This window comes from Coregonus clupeaformis, unplaced genomic scaffold (assembly GCF_020615455.1).
Source record: "Coregonus clupeaformis isolate EN_2021a unplaced genomic scaffold, ASM2061545v1 scaf1699, whole genome shotgun sequence".
NCBI classification, from domain to species: Eukaryota; Metazoa; Chordata; class Actinopteri; order Salmoniformes; family Salmonidae; genus Coregonus; species Coregonus clupeaformis.
Window position 1 is genome coordinate 33,316 of NW_025535153.1, and position 18,081 is coordinate 51,396.

Genomic DNA, 18,081 nt, shown 5'->3' on the forward strand with positions numbered 1-18,081 from the left:
TGTTGGTTGAACGCTTTGACACCTTGAACGTGAAAGTGAGTGGTTCAGTGAGTGTCTCCGCCTAGAACATCACAGAGCTGATGAACGCAGCAACGTTCTTTTTCAGAACCATGGCGAGCGCATTGTGATGAGGGCTGTCCCTTCTACTCCTACTCAGAGCCATTGATACAGTATTTTCTAAATGGTTATACTCCTACTGTTCTCTAAACAATGGTTTCATAGTTTACAATTGTATAAACTCCCAAATCATGCTCAAAATTCAATTTAATTGATGTCACTGTTGAGTGTTTTTTAATCAGTTTGATAAACATGTTTGTCCCATTGTGACATAGCCAACCATGACTTATGGAAGAATTTGACGATTAATGGTCCCTATAAAACCCTGTAATTCTAAGAAAGAATTGTCAGATGGTTTTGAACTCAGTCAAAATCACTGCAGTATGTAGAGCGATAATGAGTAGGTCTATGTTCAGTCGTTTGTTGACAGCGACCCCGCTGAGATTCCTCCGCGAGAGGCCACTTCTGAGTGCAGCTGGCCTGTTGTTTGCGACCGGTTCGGCAGTCTACTTTTATAGCAAATATTACGGTATCGGTGAGGATGCACTGGCCACCGTGGAGAGCGTGGACCGTGTTGTCACGGTTGAGGAGGGTAAGTTTACATATTTGACAATGTCTAAATAGTAATAGTCCCAAATGCCACCCAATACCCTATTTCTTATTTTGACCAGGACCCATAGTTCTATGGTTAAAAGGCGCTGGTCAAAAGTAGTGCACTAAATAGGGAATAGGGTGTCATTTAGGTAGCAATCATGGTGATGACATTTTTTACAGTGTAGCCCTAGATTAACAACAACAAACAAACTTGCTCCTTTGAAACCAAACCTTAGCTTTAGGTTTAATTAAACATGTTGGTACATTATGCAGACACATAAATACATTTGATGTCATACAATATAAAACACAAGTAAATATATGATCAGCCTAACTACATGGACAGATGTCTGGTGTCTTGTAGCTAGTATTTCTTAAACTTAGAGAAAACAATCCTTTATTGTTTTTCATAAAGATAATGAGCCCACCCTGGACCAGGAGGACCCAGTCCTTGTTCAGGTAAGAATGCTGCAGGCCTATCAATAGCTTGGGTGCCAGTCTTTCTGCTCTCTTGCCAATTCCATCGTGGCAATATGATATTGGCATCACAATCCCATAAGGAGTGGACAGAGAGCTGAAACAGACTGGCACCCAGGCTATAACAATACTGCTTCATTAGCAGGATTGGTTCAATAACAATCTGTCATTCAAACTGTCATTTTACTGACTCATAAATTGATCCTGATTTTCTTCCTTAGTATGTGGTTGAGGAGGTTGGGCACCGGCCCTGTCTGGCTTTAATCCCTTGGTCTGGACCTCTGTGGGTTCCCAGCGTTTTCTGAAGAACAATATGGAAATACATTTCTGTAAACATATTCCCTATTTTTTATAACTGCAGCCAACATATTACCTTACCCATGCTGGGAGGATGCTGGTGAGAGAGCTGGCAGTGTTAAACACGCAGGTAACCATGCAGATTATTGGACAAAGCTCATCTGATCTAATAGGCAGGATTACCTTCAGTATCCACTACGGTAGTGAAATACTTTGATGTTCGTTCCCTCATTTTCTCACAGATATTCAAAGTGGAGCAGCCCATTTTCATCTGTTTCACTCCTGCTAGGAGGATGGTATGGAATGAACTGTCCTCTCAAAATGAACAGGTAGCCATTCATATGCAGGTACCTCAGATGTTTCCTTAACCTTTCAACACAGACCTGTGTAGTGTCTCAGAATCTATCATGCAGTAGCCTCCTCTTGTGATCCTCCCTATAGCAGTCTGTCAGACCTATAGGCTACCTGTCTATCATTCAAACTGACTTTTAATTTGATCCTGTCTTGTTCCTTAGTATGTGGATGAGGAGGTTGGGCAGCGGACCTGTCTGGCTTTAATCCCTTGGTCTGGTCCTCTGTGGGTTCCCAGCTCTGTAAGTCCATCCATTCTGATACTCTTTGGTCTTTAGACTGGTTTATGTAACTTAAACATAAACATGATGCTTTCTGTAGAACAATATGAAAATACATTTCTGTAAACATATTCCCTATTTTTGTAATAGTCTGTAACACTGCAGCCAACTTATTACCTTACCCATGCTGGACGGATGCTGGTGAGAGAGCTGGCAGTGTTAAACACACAGGTAACCATGCAGATGATTGGACAAAGCTCATTTTATCTAATTGGCAGGATTACCTTCAGTATCTACTATGGTAGTGGGATACTTTGATGCCCTTAAAACTGTTCCCTCATTTTCTTACAGATTTGCAAGATTGAGCAGCACATTTTCATCTCTCGTGCTGGCATGATGGTATTGGATGAACTGTTCTCTCAGCTTGAAGAGGTAGCCATTCATCTGCAGGTACTTCAGACATGTTCTTAACATTTATATCTCAGACCTGTGTATTTCAACTATTGTCATTGCAGTGGCCTTCTCTTGCAATCTTCCCTATGCCAATATTTTACTCCTATACAGTACCAGTCTATCATTCAAACTGACTCTTAAATTGATCCTGTCTTGTTCCTTAGTACGTGGATGAGGAGGTTCGGCAGCAGCCCTGTCTGGCTTTAATCCCTTGGTCTGGACCTCTGTGGGTTTCAAACGCTGTAAGTCCATCCATTCTGATACTCTCTGGTCTTTAGGGGGGCTTAAACATAAACATAACTTTTTCTAAAATAAACTTCTGGAAATACATTTCTGTAAACATATTCCCTTTTTTTTATAGCCTGTCAAACTGCAGCCAATTTATTATCTTACCCACGCTGGGAGGATGCTGGTGAGAGAGATGGCAATGTTAAACACACAGGTAACCATTCAGATTATTAACCATTACTTATCTGATCTAATAGGGATAATTACCTTCAGTATCCACTAGTAGAATACTTTGATATCTTTAAAGCTGTTCCCTCATTTTCTCAGATTTTCACAATGGAGCAGCCCATTATCATCAGTTTCACTCCTGCTAGGAGGATGGTATGGGAGGAACTGTCCTCTCAAAATGAACAGGTAACCATTCATAGGCAGGTACCTCAGATGTTTCCTTAACCTTTGAACACAGACATGTGTATTTCAACTGCCAATTGTCTTAGAATCTATCATGCAGTGGCCTCCTCTTGCGATCCTCCCTATTCCAGTCTGTCAGTCCTATAGGCTACCTGTCTATCATTCAAACTGACTCTTAATTTAATCCTGTCTTGTTCCTTAGTATGTGGATGAGGAGGTTGGGCACCGGTCCTGTCTGGCTTTAATCCCTTGGTCTGGACCCTTGTGTGTTCCTATCTTTGTGAGTCTATCCATTCTGATACTCTCTGGTCTTTAGAGGATATTAAAGATTAACATCAAGTCACTAGTTTTCTATAAAACCACATAATGAAAAAACATATTCCCTTGTCTTCATAGCCTGTCTTCTCCAAGGCCAAACCAGTCTACTACCTCACTCGTGCTGGGAGAATGCTGGTAACAGAGCTTGCAGTGTTAAACACACAGGTAACCAAACACATTATTAACCAAAGCTCATCTGATCTTATAGGGAGAATTTACTTTACCCTGTTCCCTTTTTTTTCACAGACTTCCAAATTGGTTATTGAGGAGCTCCTACCATTCACCTCACTGAAGCTGGGAGGCTAGTGCTTGACGAACTGTCAGCACCTTCAGATAGCCATTCACAGGTAGTCAATCACATTATTAGACAGTCATAGCTGATTAGTAATAGTACACATTACCATGTCCTCTATCTCCACAATTGTGTGTCTTATTAATCACAGAGCAATCTCTATAATTAGGGGATGTCTTTGTTTTTCAGCCAAATAGGGAAGACTCTGGTTTTCCCTATGAGAAGTTGCAGCTGGTTGGGAACTGGGGTTCGTTTCATTTCCATTACTGGAATATCCATTATGGACGAGTGCAGGTACTTCAGACATATTCTTAACATTTATGAACACACCTGTGTATTTGAACTCCCAATTGTCTCTGGGTTTTCTTTTGTATGTCTGTCCCTAATTGAAACCTAGGGGAAACTTGTCGTACGAACATCATGTGGGCTCTATATCACTGCCAGGGATTATACTCAGAACTGAAATCGCCTGCCAAATGTTATAGACATCTACAGCTAACATATAGAGAGAGGTCTGGAGACTGAAGGAGTTTTTTCTTTATAGCAAAATGAAGAGGACATGCATCACCTGTGCATTGTGAGGGGAGTGGAGAAGCAGCTGTGGTGGAGCAGAGTCATCCAGGAAAAAATCCTGGACCCATGGGTGAGAGATTCTCAACTGGTCTTTCGTCTCAAATGCACCTGATTTGTGTCAAATGACGCACATGCTATAGGTCTACTTATATTTCCTGGATGAAATGTAATGTTTCTCTGTCTCTTTTAAAGGGTCTCGTCCAGGTGGTCCTCACCAACAAGAAGCTGATTGGTATTAAGGTACAGTCAGGCAATTTTTCACAGAAAAAAATGTAAAGTGGCAAATGTCCATTTACCTATTTGAATAAATACATGTTGACAGAAAATGAAATTACACGTTCTAATCTCTTGCCTCATTTTTAGTTCCTTGGTAGAAGGATCCATGGACTCATGTCCGGCCTTGTCAAGAGGAGGTCTGAGTTCACCTATTATGAGGATGCCCAGGTACACCCCGTTGTTTCTCTGTGTTATGATTTATTTCAGTGTTTGGTTGAGGGGTTTTCAATATGGTGGTTTTCAGTGTTGGGCTGACAGTGTCACATGTTGTGTGTTAAACAGCAGGTGGATATCTCCACCACAGTGGAGGGGTACCAGGAGAGGGGGATGAGATGATGGCATATCAGTTCTCCACCTCTGACATCATCACCACCCCTCATGAGCCGTCCTCTGGCTCCTCTCACCAGTTCCCCCAGAATTCTCCGCCTCCCCCTTTCCCTTCCGATTCCCCTCCCAGTCCCCCTCCACCTTACCACTCCACCCAGGACCAGGACCAGACCCCTGACAGCACTCCTCAGGTAAAACTCTTTCTACAGTCAATAATTCTTATTTCATTTGTACTTGTGTGTACAGGTGTGTGTCATTGTTTTGGTATCGATAGGTTTGTGTTGTCTGTCAAGGGTCAAGTTGTTAGGTCAAGATGAAAGTATTGTTATGATGTCACTGAATGTTTTGTCTGCTTCAGTTGATGTTGCAGGTGAAATGCAGTTTAGTAGAGTTTAAGTTAATGTGATGTCTGTTTTAGGAGTTTGAGGAGGAGTTTGTGGAGGAGCAAAATAATGCTGCAGATGTGCCCCAGTTGCGGTGGGTTCGCTTTCATGTGTTCATCTATAGTAAAAACCTTTGCTTTGAAATAATCTGCACAATATTGTAGTTATACAGATGTAGGATCTTAATTTGAGACAGTTTGCTACAGCAGGAAAATAATCCTGCAGCAACAGGATAAATTTTTCGTTAGGGCAAATCGAGTCTAAAATTTCAAAGTGGAAATTACAAACTTGAAAATTCCAAATACGCTACAAGTTTGCATTTCCTGCCGTGCAGGAAAATTCTCAGCAACAAAAGAGTGATCAAATTAAGATCCTACATTGGTATGGTCTTTCTGAATCCTGCAGTTATAATATAGGCTAACATAAAATTATTTCTTAATTTCATGGCACTGATGTTTTAGCTTCTTAGGTTGAACATTTGTTATTGAACATTTCTATTTACAGGCGTTACTTTGAAAACCAAGGGACAACCAACTTCTCTCTGAGGCTGGCCGCTATCAGACGTGCTATGGAGGTGAGAAAATGTGAATTTAGCACCTTTTGTATTTCACTTCATGAACATTTCTGGACTATTTGTAAATGTACTGTCTTGTTCTCACAGGCTCTGACATCCTCAGACAGTACCTCCCTCAATGACCTCACCCATGCTGGGAGGATGGTGTTGAGTGGACTATCCGAGCTCAACCAGCAGGTAACCAATTACATAATTGTGCAACGTTCATCAGACCAGATATATAGTTCCCACTGGGCACAGATGTCATTTCAACGTCTCGTTTTGATTTACATTTGGTTGAGTTGTCAACTAATGTGAATTCAATGTGAAATCCCCCCAAAAATTAACGTAATTGGATTTAGGTTAAAAGACGAAATTCCCTTACGTTGATGACTTCTTTCAAATCCAATCAGTTTCCCACTTTGATTCAACATCATCACATTGACATTTTTTATTGATACAACATTGATTCAACCAGTTCTTGCACAGTGGGTTACCTTTAGGCAACAGTGATTCATAGGGTTTAGTTGAAAAGTTTCAACGTCATACTAGCCAAACAATCGGAGGCCCTTTGAATTACAGACCTGAATCTTTGAGTTTATGATCTAAGTTTTAAGGAATTTTATGATTGTTTTGTTTTGAGGATGTGAGGCAGTTTCAGCAGGCCTACGACCTACTGGTGAACTTCATTAATGAGCCAGCAAACAGGGAGCGACTAGAGCAGGAGATGGCTCGTAGGAGTAGGTCTACATGCAAGCTTGAGCGTTAGCTGCAGGCACCGTCTTCTCATCTAACATCTACTCAATGAGACTTTCTAAAGTGCTTGTCAATGAAGATTATGTAATTATCCTATTTGTTTGACTTCAGATCGACCGCATCAACTTCGCAGATGTTTTTTATGAATTCGTTCTACTAAGCCTTCTAGAAGGAAAGACATCTCTTCCTATATCTGTAAGTGGCCCTAAGAATGGAACATCCTGTTGTTTATCTATGCTATACACACTGTTGTCATATCAGATCTGTAGACACTCACTCATGTCCCCTGTTCCTTCTCCAGGAGCCTGGTAGCTTCCTTTATCTGCTCCTGCAAGTCATAATGAGGATTGACCCTCCTGGAGGAGCCTGGACAGAGGCTGCTGAGAACTTCTACCTCCTCGTTAAGGTACATTTGTCTGTCTGTCTCTCTCTCTCTCTCTCTCTCTCTCAATAATAGTTGATGATGTGTCTGTTGTCAACAGGGCCAGATGAAGGCATGGCTACAATCCATCTTCAACCTCAATGAGTCAATCTATGAAAGCCCAGAGAGGCTCTCGGGGGAGGTGATGCGGAATCTAGAAATACAGGTTGAGTTCCTGCTGTCCAGCCTGGATTAAGGTTCCCAAACTGAGCTGAGGGCCCCATCACAAAATAAAGTGTTTTGCATTTAAACATTATCTGTCAATCGTAAACAAATGTTACATCATGTGTAGGGGAGAGTGGGGTAAGTTGAGCCATTTTTTACATTCAGCATTACTCTGTCAAGGGAAATATAGTATTCTTTCAAAAATATACAGTATCTGTCACGACTTCCTCCGAGGCTGCCCCTCTCCTTGTTCGGGCAGGCTTCGGCGTTTGTCGTCACCGGCCTTCTAGCCACTGCCGCTCCTCATCTCATCATTCCATTTGTTTTGTCTTGTTTATTACACACACCTGGTTCATATCCCCTCATTAGTACCTGTATAAGTGTTCCCTCTGCCCCCTTGTCTTTGTGTGTGATTGTTTATTGTGGAGGAGAGAGAAGCTCGGTGGAGCTCCATGTATTTTGTATCGCCGGGAATATTCCCTGTGTGCCTTGTATTTTCCAGTGCCCCTGTTTTGCGCACTGGAGTGTTTTTACTAGGGGTGTAACGATCCATCTACTACATCGATGTATCGATTTATATTCCTATGATCCAACTACATCGATCTGTGCTCGGCGAGTTGGCCTTTTGGACAACATATATCGATCTAACATCGTTTTAAAATGTAATAAATCGATTGTATCGATACTAGGAAATAACCCATTGGATTTAAGCACGTCAGACTTTATATGGATGTTTTTTCTTAGCACTTTTAATGATAAAGGCTTTAAACATTACTCGATTCACTCTGCCTATCCGTGACGTCATCGCGCCAGCAGCAGCGCAAAGGCGCCAAGACAACAAAGCATAGCATGGTGGATGACAGAGGAGAAGCCGACGAGCGAGAAATTATCAAGCCACCATTGCGGTCCTTACAAGAAACAGGAATCTAGGAAACTTCACCTGCACTGTCCAGTATCCAGGTATTTATTTCAGTCACACTGGTTGAATTTTTGGCTAAAAGGTTACTGAATCGATTTCAAGTCACTGAATCGTTTCGGATCGTATCGTTCTAAATGAACCAATATCGTCCTTGAATCGTATCGACAACCACGAATCGTGATACAAATCGAATCGTTGTTAAAACGAATCGTTACACCCCTAGTAGTAGGTGCCAGGCACATGCGGTTTGAGTGTGTCAAGGACTGCAACGCTGCTGGGTTGTTCACCCTCAACTGTTTCCCGTGTGTATCAAGAATGGCCCAAGGACATCCAGCCAACTTGAGACAACTGTGGGACGCATTGGAGTCAACATGGGCCAGCATCCCTGTGGAACGCTTTCGACACCTTGTAGAGTCCATGCCCAGACAAAGTAGCTATAACCCTAGCATTAGAAGTTATTGGCTGCATTCACACAGGCAGCCCAATTCTGATATTTTTTCACTAATTGGTCTTTTGACCAATCACATCAGAGCTGATCAGTCAAAAGACCAACTAGTGAAAATACTAGAATTGGGCTGCCCGTCTCAACACAGCCATAGTGGCATCAGCGCTGCAAATTATTAGTATTCATAATATTTATTTAAAATCGCCAGTTGATTACAATAGCCGACCATAGCACGTTGAGCGTCATTCCATATTAAACTGCTGAACTAACAATAGTCGAGGCTAGTCTATCCTTTATGGGAAACTGTATAAATCTATTGCAACACAAACTACTAGTCTGAATGAATGTCTATATATGTAATATTTATCAAAATGTTAAAAACCAAGAAAAGTAAAAAACGAAACAATTTCCGATTTATTGAATGAGTCATGCATTTAGTCTCGACATGATAAAAGGTCAGTCTCTGTACCACGTGAATGAAAAGTGAAACAGAATTAGAACGCTTCTTAAGTGTTAGTGTTTTGATACAATGTAAAGTGGACAATATTTCTTCCCTGTACATTCTAAATGTCTTTAGTATCAAGGTCAAGGCACTCCATATCAACCATAGTTAATTTACTGGAATAAATGCTTTGCTTGGTGTGAACCAATTCCGTCTAAAACCATGTCTCTTTCAGGAAGGCACAATGTTCAGAACTTTGAAGGCAAAAATCATACATATAGAGCAGACATCACTTTCGATTTGGAAACAAGTGTGATCTATACAATACATTTCTATCTGGAGCAGTCTGAACATTGTTCTGCACTGAATATACCCCCTTGGCCTCAGGGCCATCTGAATGGACAAGCATTTATCTGGTGTGACACTGGACGAAGACAAAAATTCTGCTTCTCCATGGTTCTGAATGGGGAGACATCAAAATCAACACCCAGGTTTGACTGACAGAAACCCGCTCCAGCAAAGATAAATGCACTTTAGTTATTTATATAATCTTACAGAATAATGTTTGGGTTGGAATGAATGAAGGGAAAGGCAATGAAGTAGTATTTAGAGAAAAGTAAGCAGGAGTGTTAAACTGATAAAAGCACTTCCTGGGTACATGACCTGTACACCCTTGTCCCAACTGTTGCATTGATAAAAGTTGTACCTCCCGTACATCAAGGCATCTGTTTGCTCACAGGAATGACTGCATTTTGGAGAGACAAGTTGTCCGTTTTTCTACACACAAAAGCCCCCCACCAACGACTTAGCTTTCAAACATAAGACATGAGCAGATAATAAGTTATCCAAGCATGTAGCTCTTGAAACCGCTCTCTTCAATACTGAATACATGCTTGTGTTTGAGACTGCAAAAAAAAAGAAGTAATATTTTAAAAATTCACATAAATCAAGGAAGTTGACTTGTGATAGCGAGCTCATACTGTTCAAAACAAGGAGAAATAAAACAGTCCAACAGACAGAGGAATGAGAGAAACACTCCCATTATTTACATAATCTGCTCAAGGACAACCCTCTCTCTGGATTGGCCCGAGTTATTCACAGGAATGCATCCGAGAGCCAACCAGAGGAACGTTTGAGCATTCTTTAAATATGCAACCTAAGTTAACATAACATACAATAATAATGTGTTAATATACACATTTCGTTAGAGATTAAAGACTAACATTAGTGGAACAGCAATGTTGAGTTTTTGCATAAATCCATTGTAATGGTTTTGTAAATTTAACCACAGGTAGCCATTTTGGTTCAACATAACTGTCATCAAGTGCATGAGGCTCATTACTACATTAATGTTCCTTCAAGTATGGTGGTTTACAGAGTGAAACTAGAAAATATCTACATGATGCATGTTGGTATGACACAGTCGGCATATTCAAATGGTAAAATGTCCTGCCCTTTCCTGATGGTTTCACATACTAGACAGACTGTTGCATGGTGCTTATTCAGTAAGGACAAGAGTCCCTAGAGAATTGAACTGTGACGATAGAGAACAGTCTCTTTTCTATTCATTGCATTTCTATCTATAACACTAAGTGCGTTACAGATGTGCTCTACTGAATGAGCCCCAGTTGTCCAAAACCCAGATTGAAATGAAACTGCACCTGCTATTAAGGATGGGAACAAAAACACATACAACCAGCAGCTTTGCTGCATGCTTGGACCCCCTAATAAGAGATTAGTTGGTCCTAGTTCAATTTTCCAGTTCAAGTTTAAACATAGTTCAAAACACATAAAAACCTTGGATTAAGGAGTTGTTTTCCAGACAGATAACACTCATACACCAATGGTTGTTATAGTCCTTTTTCCCCTCTCTTCGGGTTGGCTCATTCTTGATAACCACAGAACTTTCGGAGATGGCTCTCGTAGGAGTAGGTCTACATGCAAGCTTGAGCGTTAGCTGCAGGCACCGTCTTCTCATCTAACATCTACTCAATGAGACTTTCTAAAGTGCTTGTCAATGAAGATTATGTAATTATCCTATTTGTTTGACATCAGATCGACCGCATCAACTTTGCAGATGTTTTTTTTTTTCAATTTAAAGTTTTATTAAGTTTTCAATCAACCAACCAAACACATTCCACATTCACAGATGTGAATTAAAAATAAAAATAATAATAATAAAAAATTGTTTTATATATGTATATATATATACATACACATACATACATACATACATGCATACATACATACATACACACACAAATAATAATTATAACAAAATTTAAATTATAGAACTTGCAGCAGCACTATCAAGGTTCTTATTAGCTATTTCCAGCCTTAGCTGAGATGACGAGCCAATAATTAGTTTTTAGGTTTTACAGCACCTTACACAACACGCATCTGCCCATCTCCCTGATTCCCCCATTCACTCTGTCCAATTTGAAATATAGTTGAGTAGTGGAGACCAGAGTCTATCAAACTTGGGCTGTCTCTTGTGGAGGTCATAAGTGAGCTTTTCAAGAGGGAGAAAGTCAACAATCTTGTCAATCCACATTTTAAATGTAGGAGAAGTATTAGAGGCCCACAATAGAAGAATACATTTCTTAGCAAAGTATGTAATGGTCATGAGCAAATTTTCTCTGTCAGGATCAAGAACAAAGTCCTGCTGGGCATTAAGAAGATAGAGACACGGGGTCATATCAAACTGTACATCTAGTATTTTCTGTGCAGCAGTATGTATAGATTGCCAAAATCTGGCAATCTCTCTGCAGCTCCAAAATACATGCATATAGGTTCCACTTTCAGAGGTACATCTATTACAATTAGGAGAAATGTCTGTTTTCATTTTATGGAGTCTCAGGGGAGTGTAATAAAATTTGTACAAAAATTTGTAATTAGATTCTTTCATTTTTACATTAGTAGAGGAGCAGTATACCCTGTCGCAAACCTCCGCCCATAACTCATCACTGATAGTCAGACCAAGGTCCTTTTCCCATATTATTTTCAAAGGAGTAAAGGAGGATCCTCCTTTCTCAGAAAGGAGTCTATAGATATAGGATATTTTGCCTTTAATGGATTGTGCTGTGACAAGAAGGGTTTCAACTTCATTCAACTGAGTTCTAAACCTCCTCTTGGAAGTAAATGAGGAGATGACATGTCTAATTTGTAGATATTTAAAAAAATGGGATCTTGGCACATTGAATTCATTGCAGAGCTCTTGAAAGGATTTCAGTGTAGTGGTCTTCTGATGAAATAGGTCTGAAAAGGTCCTGATTCCTAGAGTATGCCAAAGATTAAAGTTGGCATCTCTCAGGGCTTTTGGCAAGTCTGGGTTGCCTACTATAGGCGAGTGAGAACATATTTGGGAGGAGATGCCCAAGTATTTCTTACAGTCCCTCCACGCTCGTAGGGTACTGTAAATCACAAATGTTTTGGCTATGTTGCCCACTTCACTAAAGTTATCAATGAATATAGTTGAGCTTAGTGGCAATGAACCACAAGATTGGGCTTCTATCTGGCTCCACGTTGACTCTTGTCTGTTTGTGATCCATGTTAGCATGTTGCGGATTTGGGCAGACCAGTAGTACAATTGAAGGGAGGGAAGGGCAAGACCACCCTTAGATTCAGGTTTTCGATAGAGTGGAAAGCTTGATCCTAGGTTTTTTATTGCCCCATATAAATTTGGTGATGCTTTGGTTAATTGTTTTGAAAAAGGAAGCTGGGAGATAGCATGGGAGCATCTGAAATAAATAGTTCAGTCTAGGGAGGATGTTCATACGGATTACATTAATTCTTCCTACTAAGCTAATTGGGAGGGAGATCCAGGTTTGGAGGTTGTTCTTGATTTGATCCAGGAGTGGAAGATAATTCTCTTTGAAAAGCCTATTCAGATCTGGTGTTATGAATATCCCAAGGTATTGAAACCCCTGTGTCTTCCATTGGAATGGGCATAGTGTCTTCATAGAACTGGTGAGTATAATATTGAGAGGGCAGACAGTGGATTTGTTAAAATTAATCTTATAACCTGAAAACGTGCCATACTGAGCAATTGTATCTAAGATGGGAGGAAGGGATTTCTCAGGGTTGGATATGTAGAGCAAGACATCATCCGCGTAAAGCGAAATCTTGTGCTGCAGGCCGCCTGCAGGAACACCCATAATACTTGGATTGCTCCTTATCAACTCTGCCAGAGGCTCCGCCCCCAACAAGTAGAGCAGGGGGACAGCGAGCACCCTTGTCTTGTGCCCCGTCCCAAAGGGAATCTGTCAGAGTTCAGTCCGTTAGTAGTCACCATGGCATTTGGATGAGAGTATAGTGATTTGATCCATTTAATAAAGTTTGGGCCCATGTTGAACTTCTCTAAGACTGAGAACAGAAAGCTCCACTCCATCCTGTCGAACGCCTTCTCAGCATCCAGTGAAGCCAGCAGGACAGGGGTCTTCTGTGCGTTTACTTGATCAATAATATCAAAAAGACGGCGAATGTTATCAGAAGAGTATCTGTCTCTAATAAATCCCGTCTGGTCCGCTTTTATTATTTTGGGAAGAAGAGTGTTTAGTCTTTTGGCGAGCAATTTGGTGATTATTTTGTAGTCGAAATCCAACAAGCTTATGGGCCGGAAGGAGGAGCAGGATAGGGGATCCTTGTCTTTTTGAGCAACACTGTAATGCGAGCTGTGTGCATTGAGTCTGGGAGAACTCAGTTTTTGCAAAAATCCTCCAGCATTGGCATGAAAATAGGGCTAAGCTGGGGCCAAAAAGCTTTGTAGAACTCTCTGGGGAATCCATCTGGGCCTGGGGACTTGTTAGGTGGCATGGAGGTAATTGCCTCCAGGATCTCCTCAGGAGTGAAGGGGGAGTTGAGATCTTCTTGGTCGGTCTCTGATAGTTTAGGTAGCGAGATTCCCTCTAGGAAGGAGTGGAGTTCTGCCTCCGTGTGTTTTCTCTCAGAGGTATATAGTTTGCAGTAAAAATCATGAAAAGTTAAATTGATCTTTTTTGGATCATATGTGACCTCATCCTCTGCTGTTCGGATAGCCATAATTGTACGCTCTGACTGCTCTTTTTTAATTGATAAGCAAGCAATCTACTAGGCCTATTGCTATACTCATGGTATTTCTGTTTAGTAAAGAAAACTTTTTTTTTAATCTCCCGAGTATAGTCCAAATTCAGTTTGGCTTTGGCTGCTTTAAGTTGACTCCAGGAGGTGCTGTCTGGGGATTGTTTATGTACTTTTTCACAGCGTTCCAGCTCCCTCTCCATATCTAGCCTGTGTGCTTCCATTGCTTTTTTCTTAGAGGAAGCATATGCAATTAGATGACCTCTTAGTGTGGCTTTAGCAGCGTCCCACATTGTGGCCGGAGAAACAGGAGAATCTTTGTTGTCTTGTGTGTAGTTGTCTATCCATGTAGTTACCAATGTATGGAATGCTTCGTTTGATAGCATGGAGGTGTTGAATTTCCAGCTCTTTGATCTCAGGATGTTTTTGCAGAGGTCAAAGCGGAGGTGGACAAAGGCGTGATCCGAAAGCGCTATGGGTCCGATTGTACACGTGGCTGAATTTATGAAACTCTTTGGGATAAAAATGTAATCTATACGGGAGTAGGTGTTATGGACATTAGAGTAGTATGTATAGTCCATAGCTGAGCTATTAGTCTCTCTCCAGATATCTATCAGTCCCATCTCTTTAGTAAGAGAGTTCAACATCTTTGCAGATCTAGGATTTGTGGTGGTGATTTGAGATGATTTGTCTAGGGTTGGGTTCAGGGTACAATTAAAATCTCCGGCCAACACTCCAAAGGAAACACAATGCTCATTGTGGCAGGTAGCGTATGGGGTTGGGGCGTGTTGCCAATAAAAATAGGTCGTTGGTTCTATTCCCCGGACCCCGGGAAGAAAAATTCGTTGTCCCTGTATGGAAGGGAACTTATCTCTTTTTACCTTCAACAGGGTTATCATTTTCGACATAAAAGCAGGAGTATCTGTGTTAGGGGCGTATATGTTTAAGATAGTAATTGGTTGCCCATACAGTGACCCAGTTATCAAGATAAATCTCCCCTCCGGATCAGATATGTTTTTGTCAATTATGAATGGAACATTCTTATGGATAAGTATTGCTGTACCTCTACTGTTGGATTTGAAAGATGAGAAATACACCTGTCCCACCCAAGCTCTGCGGAGTTTGGCATGTTCAGCATCACAGAGGTGTGTCTCTTGCAATAGCGCGATGTCTGCTTTTTCCTTTTTTAGAGCACATAGTATCTTTTTCCGTTTTATTGCATGGCCTAGACCGTGGCAGTTCCATGTCAATAGATTTAAGGTACTAGTCATCGTCATCGAACAGTAATCGAACTTTAGTGCAAGTCATCTCTGGGTAAAGGTGGATCGTAGTTACAGCTGCGTTCACATAAAAGGAAAATAAATGGTTTACATAAAATAACAATCTCTGAACACCCCAGCCGAGTTCCCAAACAACTCGACATATCCCGTTGGATCTATTACCTCCCCGCTCAGTCACAATTCTGTGTTCCAACAAAAAAAAAAGACCGGGAACAGTTAGCAACGCACAACGTCTTCCCCTCCCCACCAAAGAAATGCCTCATCCTCTCCGCCCGCATTGAGTAACTGACAACGTAGCTCCCGTCCAGACCACATTAAGAAAGGGAGAAAATAAAATCAATAGCCCAGCCTACATACAGTAGGCCTAAGTTATAATATGGGGCCTATCCCTCTCAGCTAAAGGAACATAAATATAGATTGGACGGCTATAATGAAATTTAGCAGGGCGGTGGGTCTTTGGATATCGGCTATATGTTGTCTTACCTCCTTTAGTAATAACAGTAATCGCATTAATCGCATTTAGTCAATGGTCCATTTCTCATTGACCGGGGTTGTCTTTCAAAAAACGTTTTGCCTCTTCGGGAGTTTTGAAGTGTCGCAGGGCTCCTTGGTGAAGAATCCTGAGCTCGTTTGGGTATTTGAATCCCCTAAAGATGCCTCGGTCAATGGAGCATTTCTTCACCTCGTCAAACTCTCGGCGCTTTCGGCGTATTCCAGCTGACAGGTCCTGGAGTAAGGTGAGTTTGGCGTTTCCCACTGTAATGGTGTTGGTTTTCGCCGCCTGTAGGACTCGTTCCTTGTCGGTGAATCTCAGGAAACGTATGGTGATTGGGCGCGGTGGTTGTCTGGCTGCTGGTGGGGGCCTCAGTGCTCGGTGAGCTCTCTCGAGTTCTATGGGCCTGTCGGTGGACAGGTGGAGCCACTCGGGAAGTTTGTCTTGCAGGTAGCGGATCAGTGGCATGTTTCCCTCTTCTTTTTCGCCCAGATTTAATAGAACACAATTATTCCTTCGCCCCCTGTTTTCCAGGTCCTCTGTTTTCTCTTCCAGCTGCTCTATTTTTTTTTAGCATATGCTATTGTTTCCATGGCGTCTGTCAATAAGTTTTCCGTGGATAGGATTCGCCCCTCTGCCTCGTCCAGGCGCCCGCGTTTATGGTTATCTTGTTGTTTATGTCAGGCAAGGCATTTTCCAGGATTGTCACCTTGCCCCCTATCGCACTGAGCTGAGCGTTAATGGCATCTAGTTTAGTGTTGAGTTCTGTACGTTGGGATCTCAGCTCAGAAAAGATGTCTTCGACAGAGTGCGAGGTTGGCATTCGTTGGGCCTCGGGGGGGGACGGGTCCTCTTTCTCCTGGCTAATGGCGCTAGCTTTTTCTGAAGCTAGCTGCTTCTTGGAGGCTTTTTCCGTCGCTAGTACTCGAGTCCGGGTAAAAATGTCACCTGTAGTGTTGCCTTTTGAAGCCGCCATGACTTTTTGACTAAAGCTAAATGAGTTTAAACTTGAAGTGGAGGTAAGATTAGGAATTGGAAACTACTTGTGCGGAGCTCCTAGTTCATGCGGCCATCTCGTTCAAGGGTCACGTGATCTCTGCAGATGTTTTTTATGAATTCGTTCTACTAAGCCTTCTAGAAGGAAAGACATCTCTTCCTATATCTGTAAGTGGCCCTAAGAATGGAACATCCTGTTGTTTATCTATGCTATACACACTGTTGTCATATCAGATCTGTAGACACTCACTCATGTCCCCTGTTCCTTCTCCAGGAGCCTGGTAGCTTCCTTTATCTGCTCCTGCAAGTCATAATGAGGATTGACCCTCCTGGAGGAGCCTGGACAGAGGCTGCTGAGAACTTCTACCTCCTCGTTAAGGTACATTTGTCTGTCTGTCTCTCTCTCTCTCTCTCTCTCTCTCTCTCTCTCTCTCAATAATAGTTGATGATGTGTCTGTTGTCAACAGGGCCAGATGAAGGCATGGCTACAATCCATCTTCAACCTCAATGAGTCAATCTATGAAAGCCCAGAGAGGCTCTCGGGGGAGGTGATGCGGAATCTAGAAATACAGGTTGAGTTCCTGCTGTCCAGCCTGGATTAAGGTTCCCAAACTGAGCTGAGGGCCCCATCACAAAATGAAGTGTTTTGCATTTAAACATTATCTGTCAATCGTAAACAAATGTTACATCATGTGTAGGGGAGAGTGGGGTAAGTTGAGCCATTTTTTACATTCAGCATTACTCTGTCAAGGGAAATATAGTATTCTTTCAAAAATATACAGTATCTGTGACGACTTCCTCCGAGGCTGCCCCTCTCCTTGTTCGGGCAGGCTTCGGCGTTTGTCGTCACCGGCCTTCTAGCCACTGCCGCTCCTCATCTCATCTCATCATTCCATTTGTTTTGTCTTGTTTATTACACACACCTGGTTCATATCCCCTCATTAGTACCTGTATAAGTGTTCCCTCTGCCCCCTTGACTTTGTGTGTGATTGTTTATTGTAGAGGAGAGAGAAGCTCGGTGGAGCTCCATGTATTTTGTATCGCCGGGAATATTCCCTGTGTGCCTTGTATTTTCCAGTGCCCCTGTTTTGCGCACTGGAGTGTTTTTACTAGGGGTGTAACGATCCATCTACTACATCGATGTATCGATTTATATTCCTATGATCCAACTACATCGATCTGTGCTCGGCGAGTTGGCCTTTTGGACAACATATATCGATCTAACATCGTTTTAAAATGTAATAAATCGATTGTATCGATACTAGGAAATAACCCATTGGATTTAAGCACGTCAG

General features: G+C 41.8%; 2 protein-coding genes and 2 long non-coding RNA genes across 7 annotated transcripts in view; all 4 read left to right on the plus strand.

Moving 5' to 3' along the window:
* The window catches only part of LOC121552205, a 59,292-nt gene that overhangs the window by 1,689 nt on the left and 39,522 nt on the right, over positions 1-18,081 (plus strand). For 2 of the 3 annotated variants that reach the window (XM_045218631.1, XM_045218632.1), the window contains exons 1-6: positions 369-649; positions 1,067-1,110; positions 1,490-1,555; positions 1,668-1,754; positions 3,292-3,369; positions 3,486-3,572. In XM_045218631.1, the coding sequence (XP_045074566.1) occupies positions 409-649; positions 1,067-1,110; positions 1,490-1,555; positions 1,668-1,754; positions 3,292-3,369; positions 3,486-3,572 (603 nt within the window). In that variant the 5' untranslated portion in view covers positions 369-408. Of the gene's footprint in view, positions 1-368; positions 650-1,066; positions 1,111-1,489; positions 1,556-1,667; positions 1,755-3,291; positions 3,370-3,485; positions 3,573-18,081 lie in introns of those variants that run through there. The other variant, XM_045218633.1, reaches the window with a different exon arrangement.
* On the plus strand, positions 2,185-2,652 carry LOC121571798. Its single transcript, XR_006001765.2, has 3 exons — positions 2,185-2,228; positions 2,349-2,447; positions 2,615-2,652. It is a non-coding gene; the product is annotated as an uncharacterized LOC121571798 (long non-coding RNA).
* LOC121571795 lies at positions 4,877-7,239 on the plus strand. 2 transcript variants are annotated; one of them, XM_045218638.1, is made up of 7 exons: positions 4,877-5,066; positions 5,294-5,352; positions 5,763-5,832; positions 5,920-6,009; positions 6,679-6,762; positions 6,869-6,973; positions 7,050-7,239. In XM_045218638.1, the coding sequence occupies exons 1-7, from the start codon at positions 4,881-4,883 to the stop codon at positions 7,182-7,184; spliced, it is 729 nt and encodes a 242-aa protein (XP_045074573.1). In that variant the 5' UTR covers positions 4,877-4,880; the 3' UTR covers positions 7,185-7,239. The 2 variants fall into 2 exon arrangements, with proteins under 2 accessions (XP_045074573.1, XP_045074574.1); XM_045218639.1 differs by lacking the exon at positions 5,294-5,352.
* LOC121565030 lies at positions 16,889-17,418 on the plus strand. The gene is made up of 3 exons (XR_006000343.2): positions 16,889-16,954; positions 17,061-17,165; positions 17,254-17,418. It is a non-coding gene; the product is annotated as an uncharacterized LOC121565030 (long non-coding RNA).

Excerpts from the sequence above, each read along its gene's own strand:
- LOC121571795 (XM_045218638.1), top strand. The coding sequence starts at position 4,881 with ATGATGGCATATCAGTTCTCCACCTCTGACATCATCACCACCCCTCAT. Across the intron at positions 5,833-5,919 it reads CTATCAGACGTGCTATGGAG|GCTCTGACATCCTCAGACAG; the intron begins GTGAGAAAATGT and ends TTGTTCTCACAG. Across the intron at positions 6,010-6,678 it reads TATCCGAGCTCAACCAGCAG|ATCGACCGCATCAACTTCGC; the intron begins GTAACCAATTAC and ends GTTTGACTTCAG.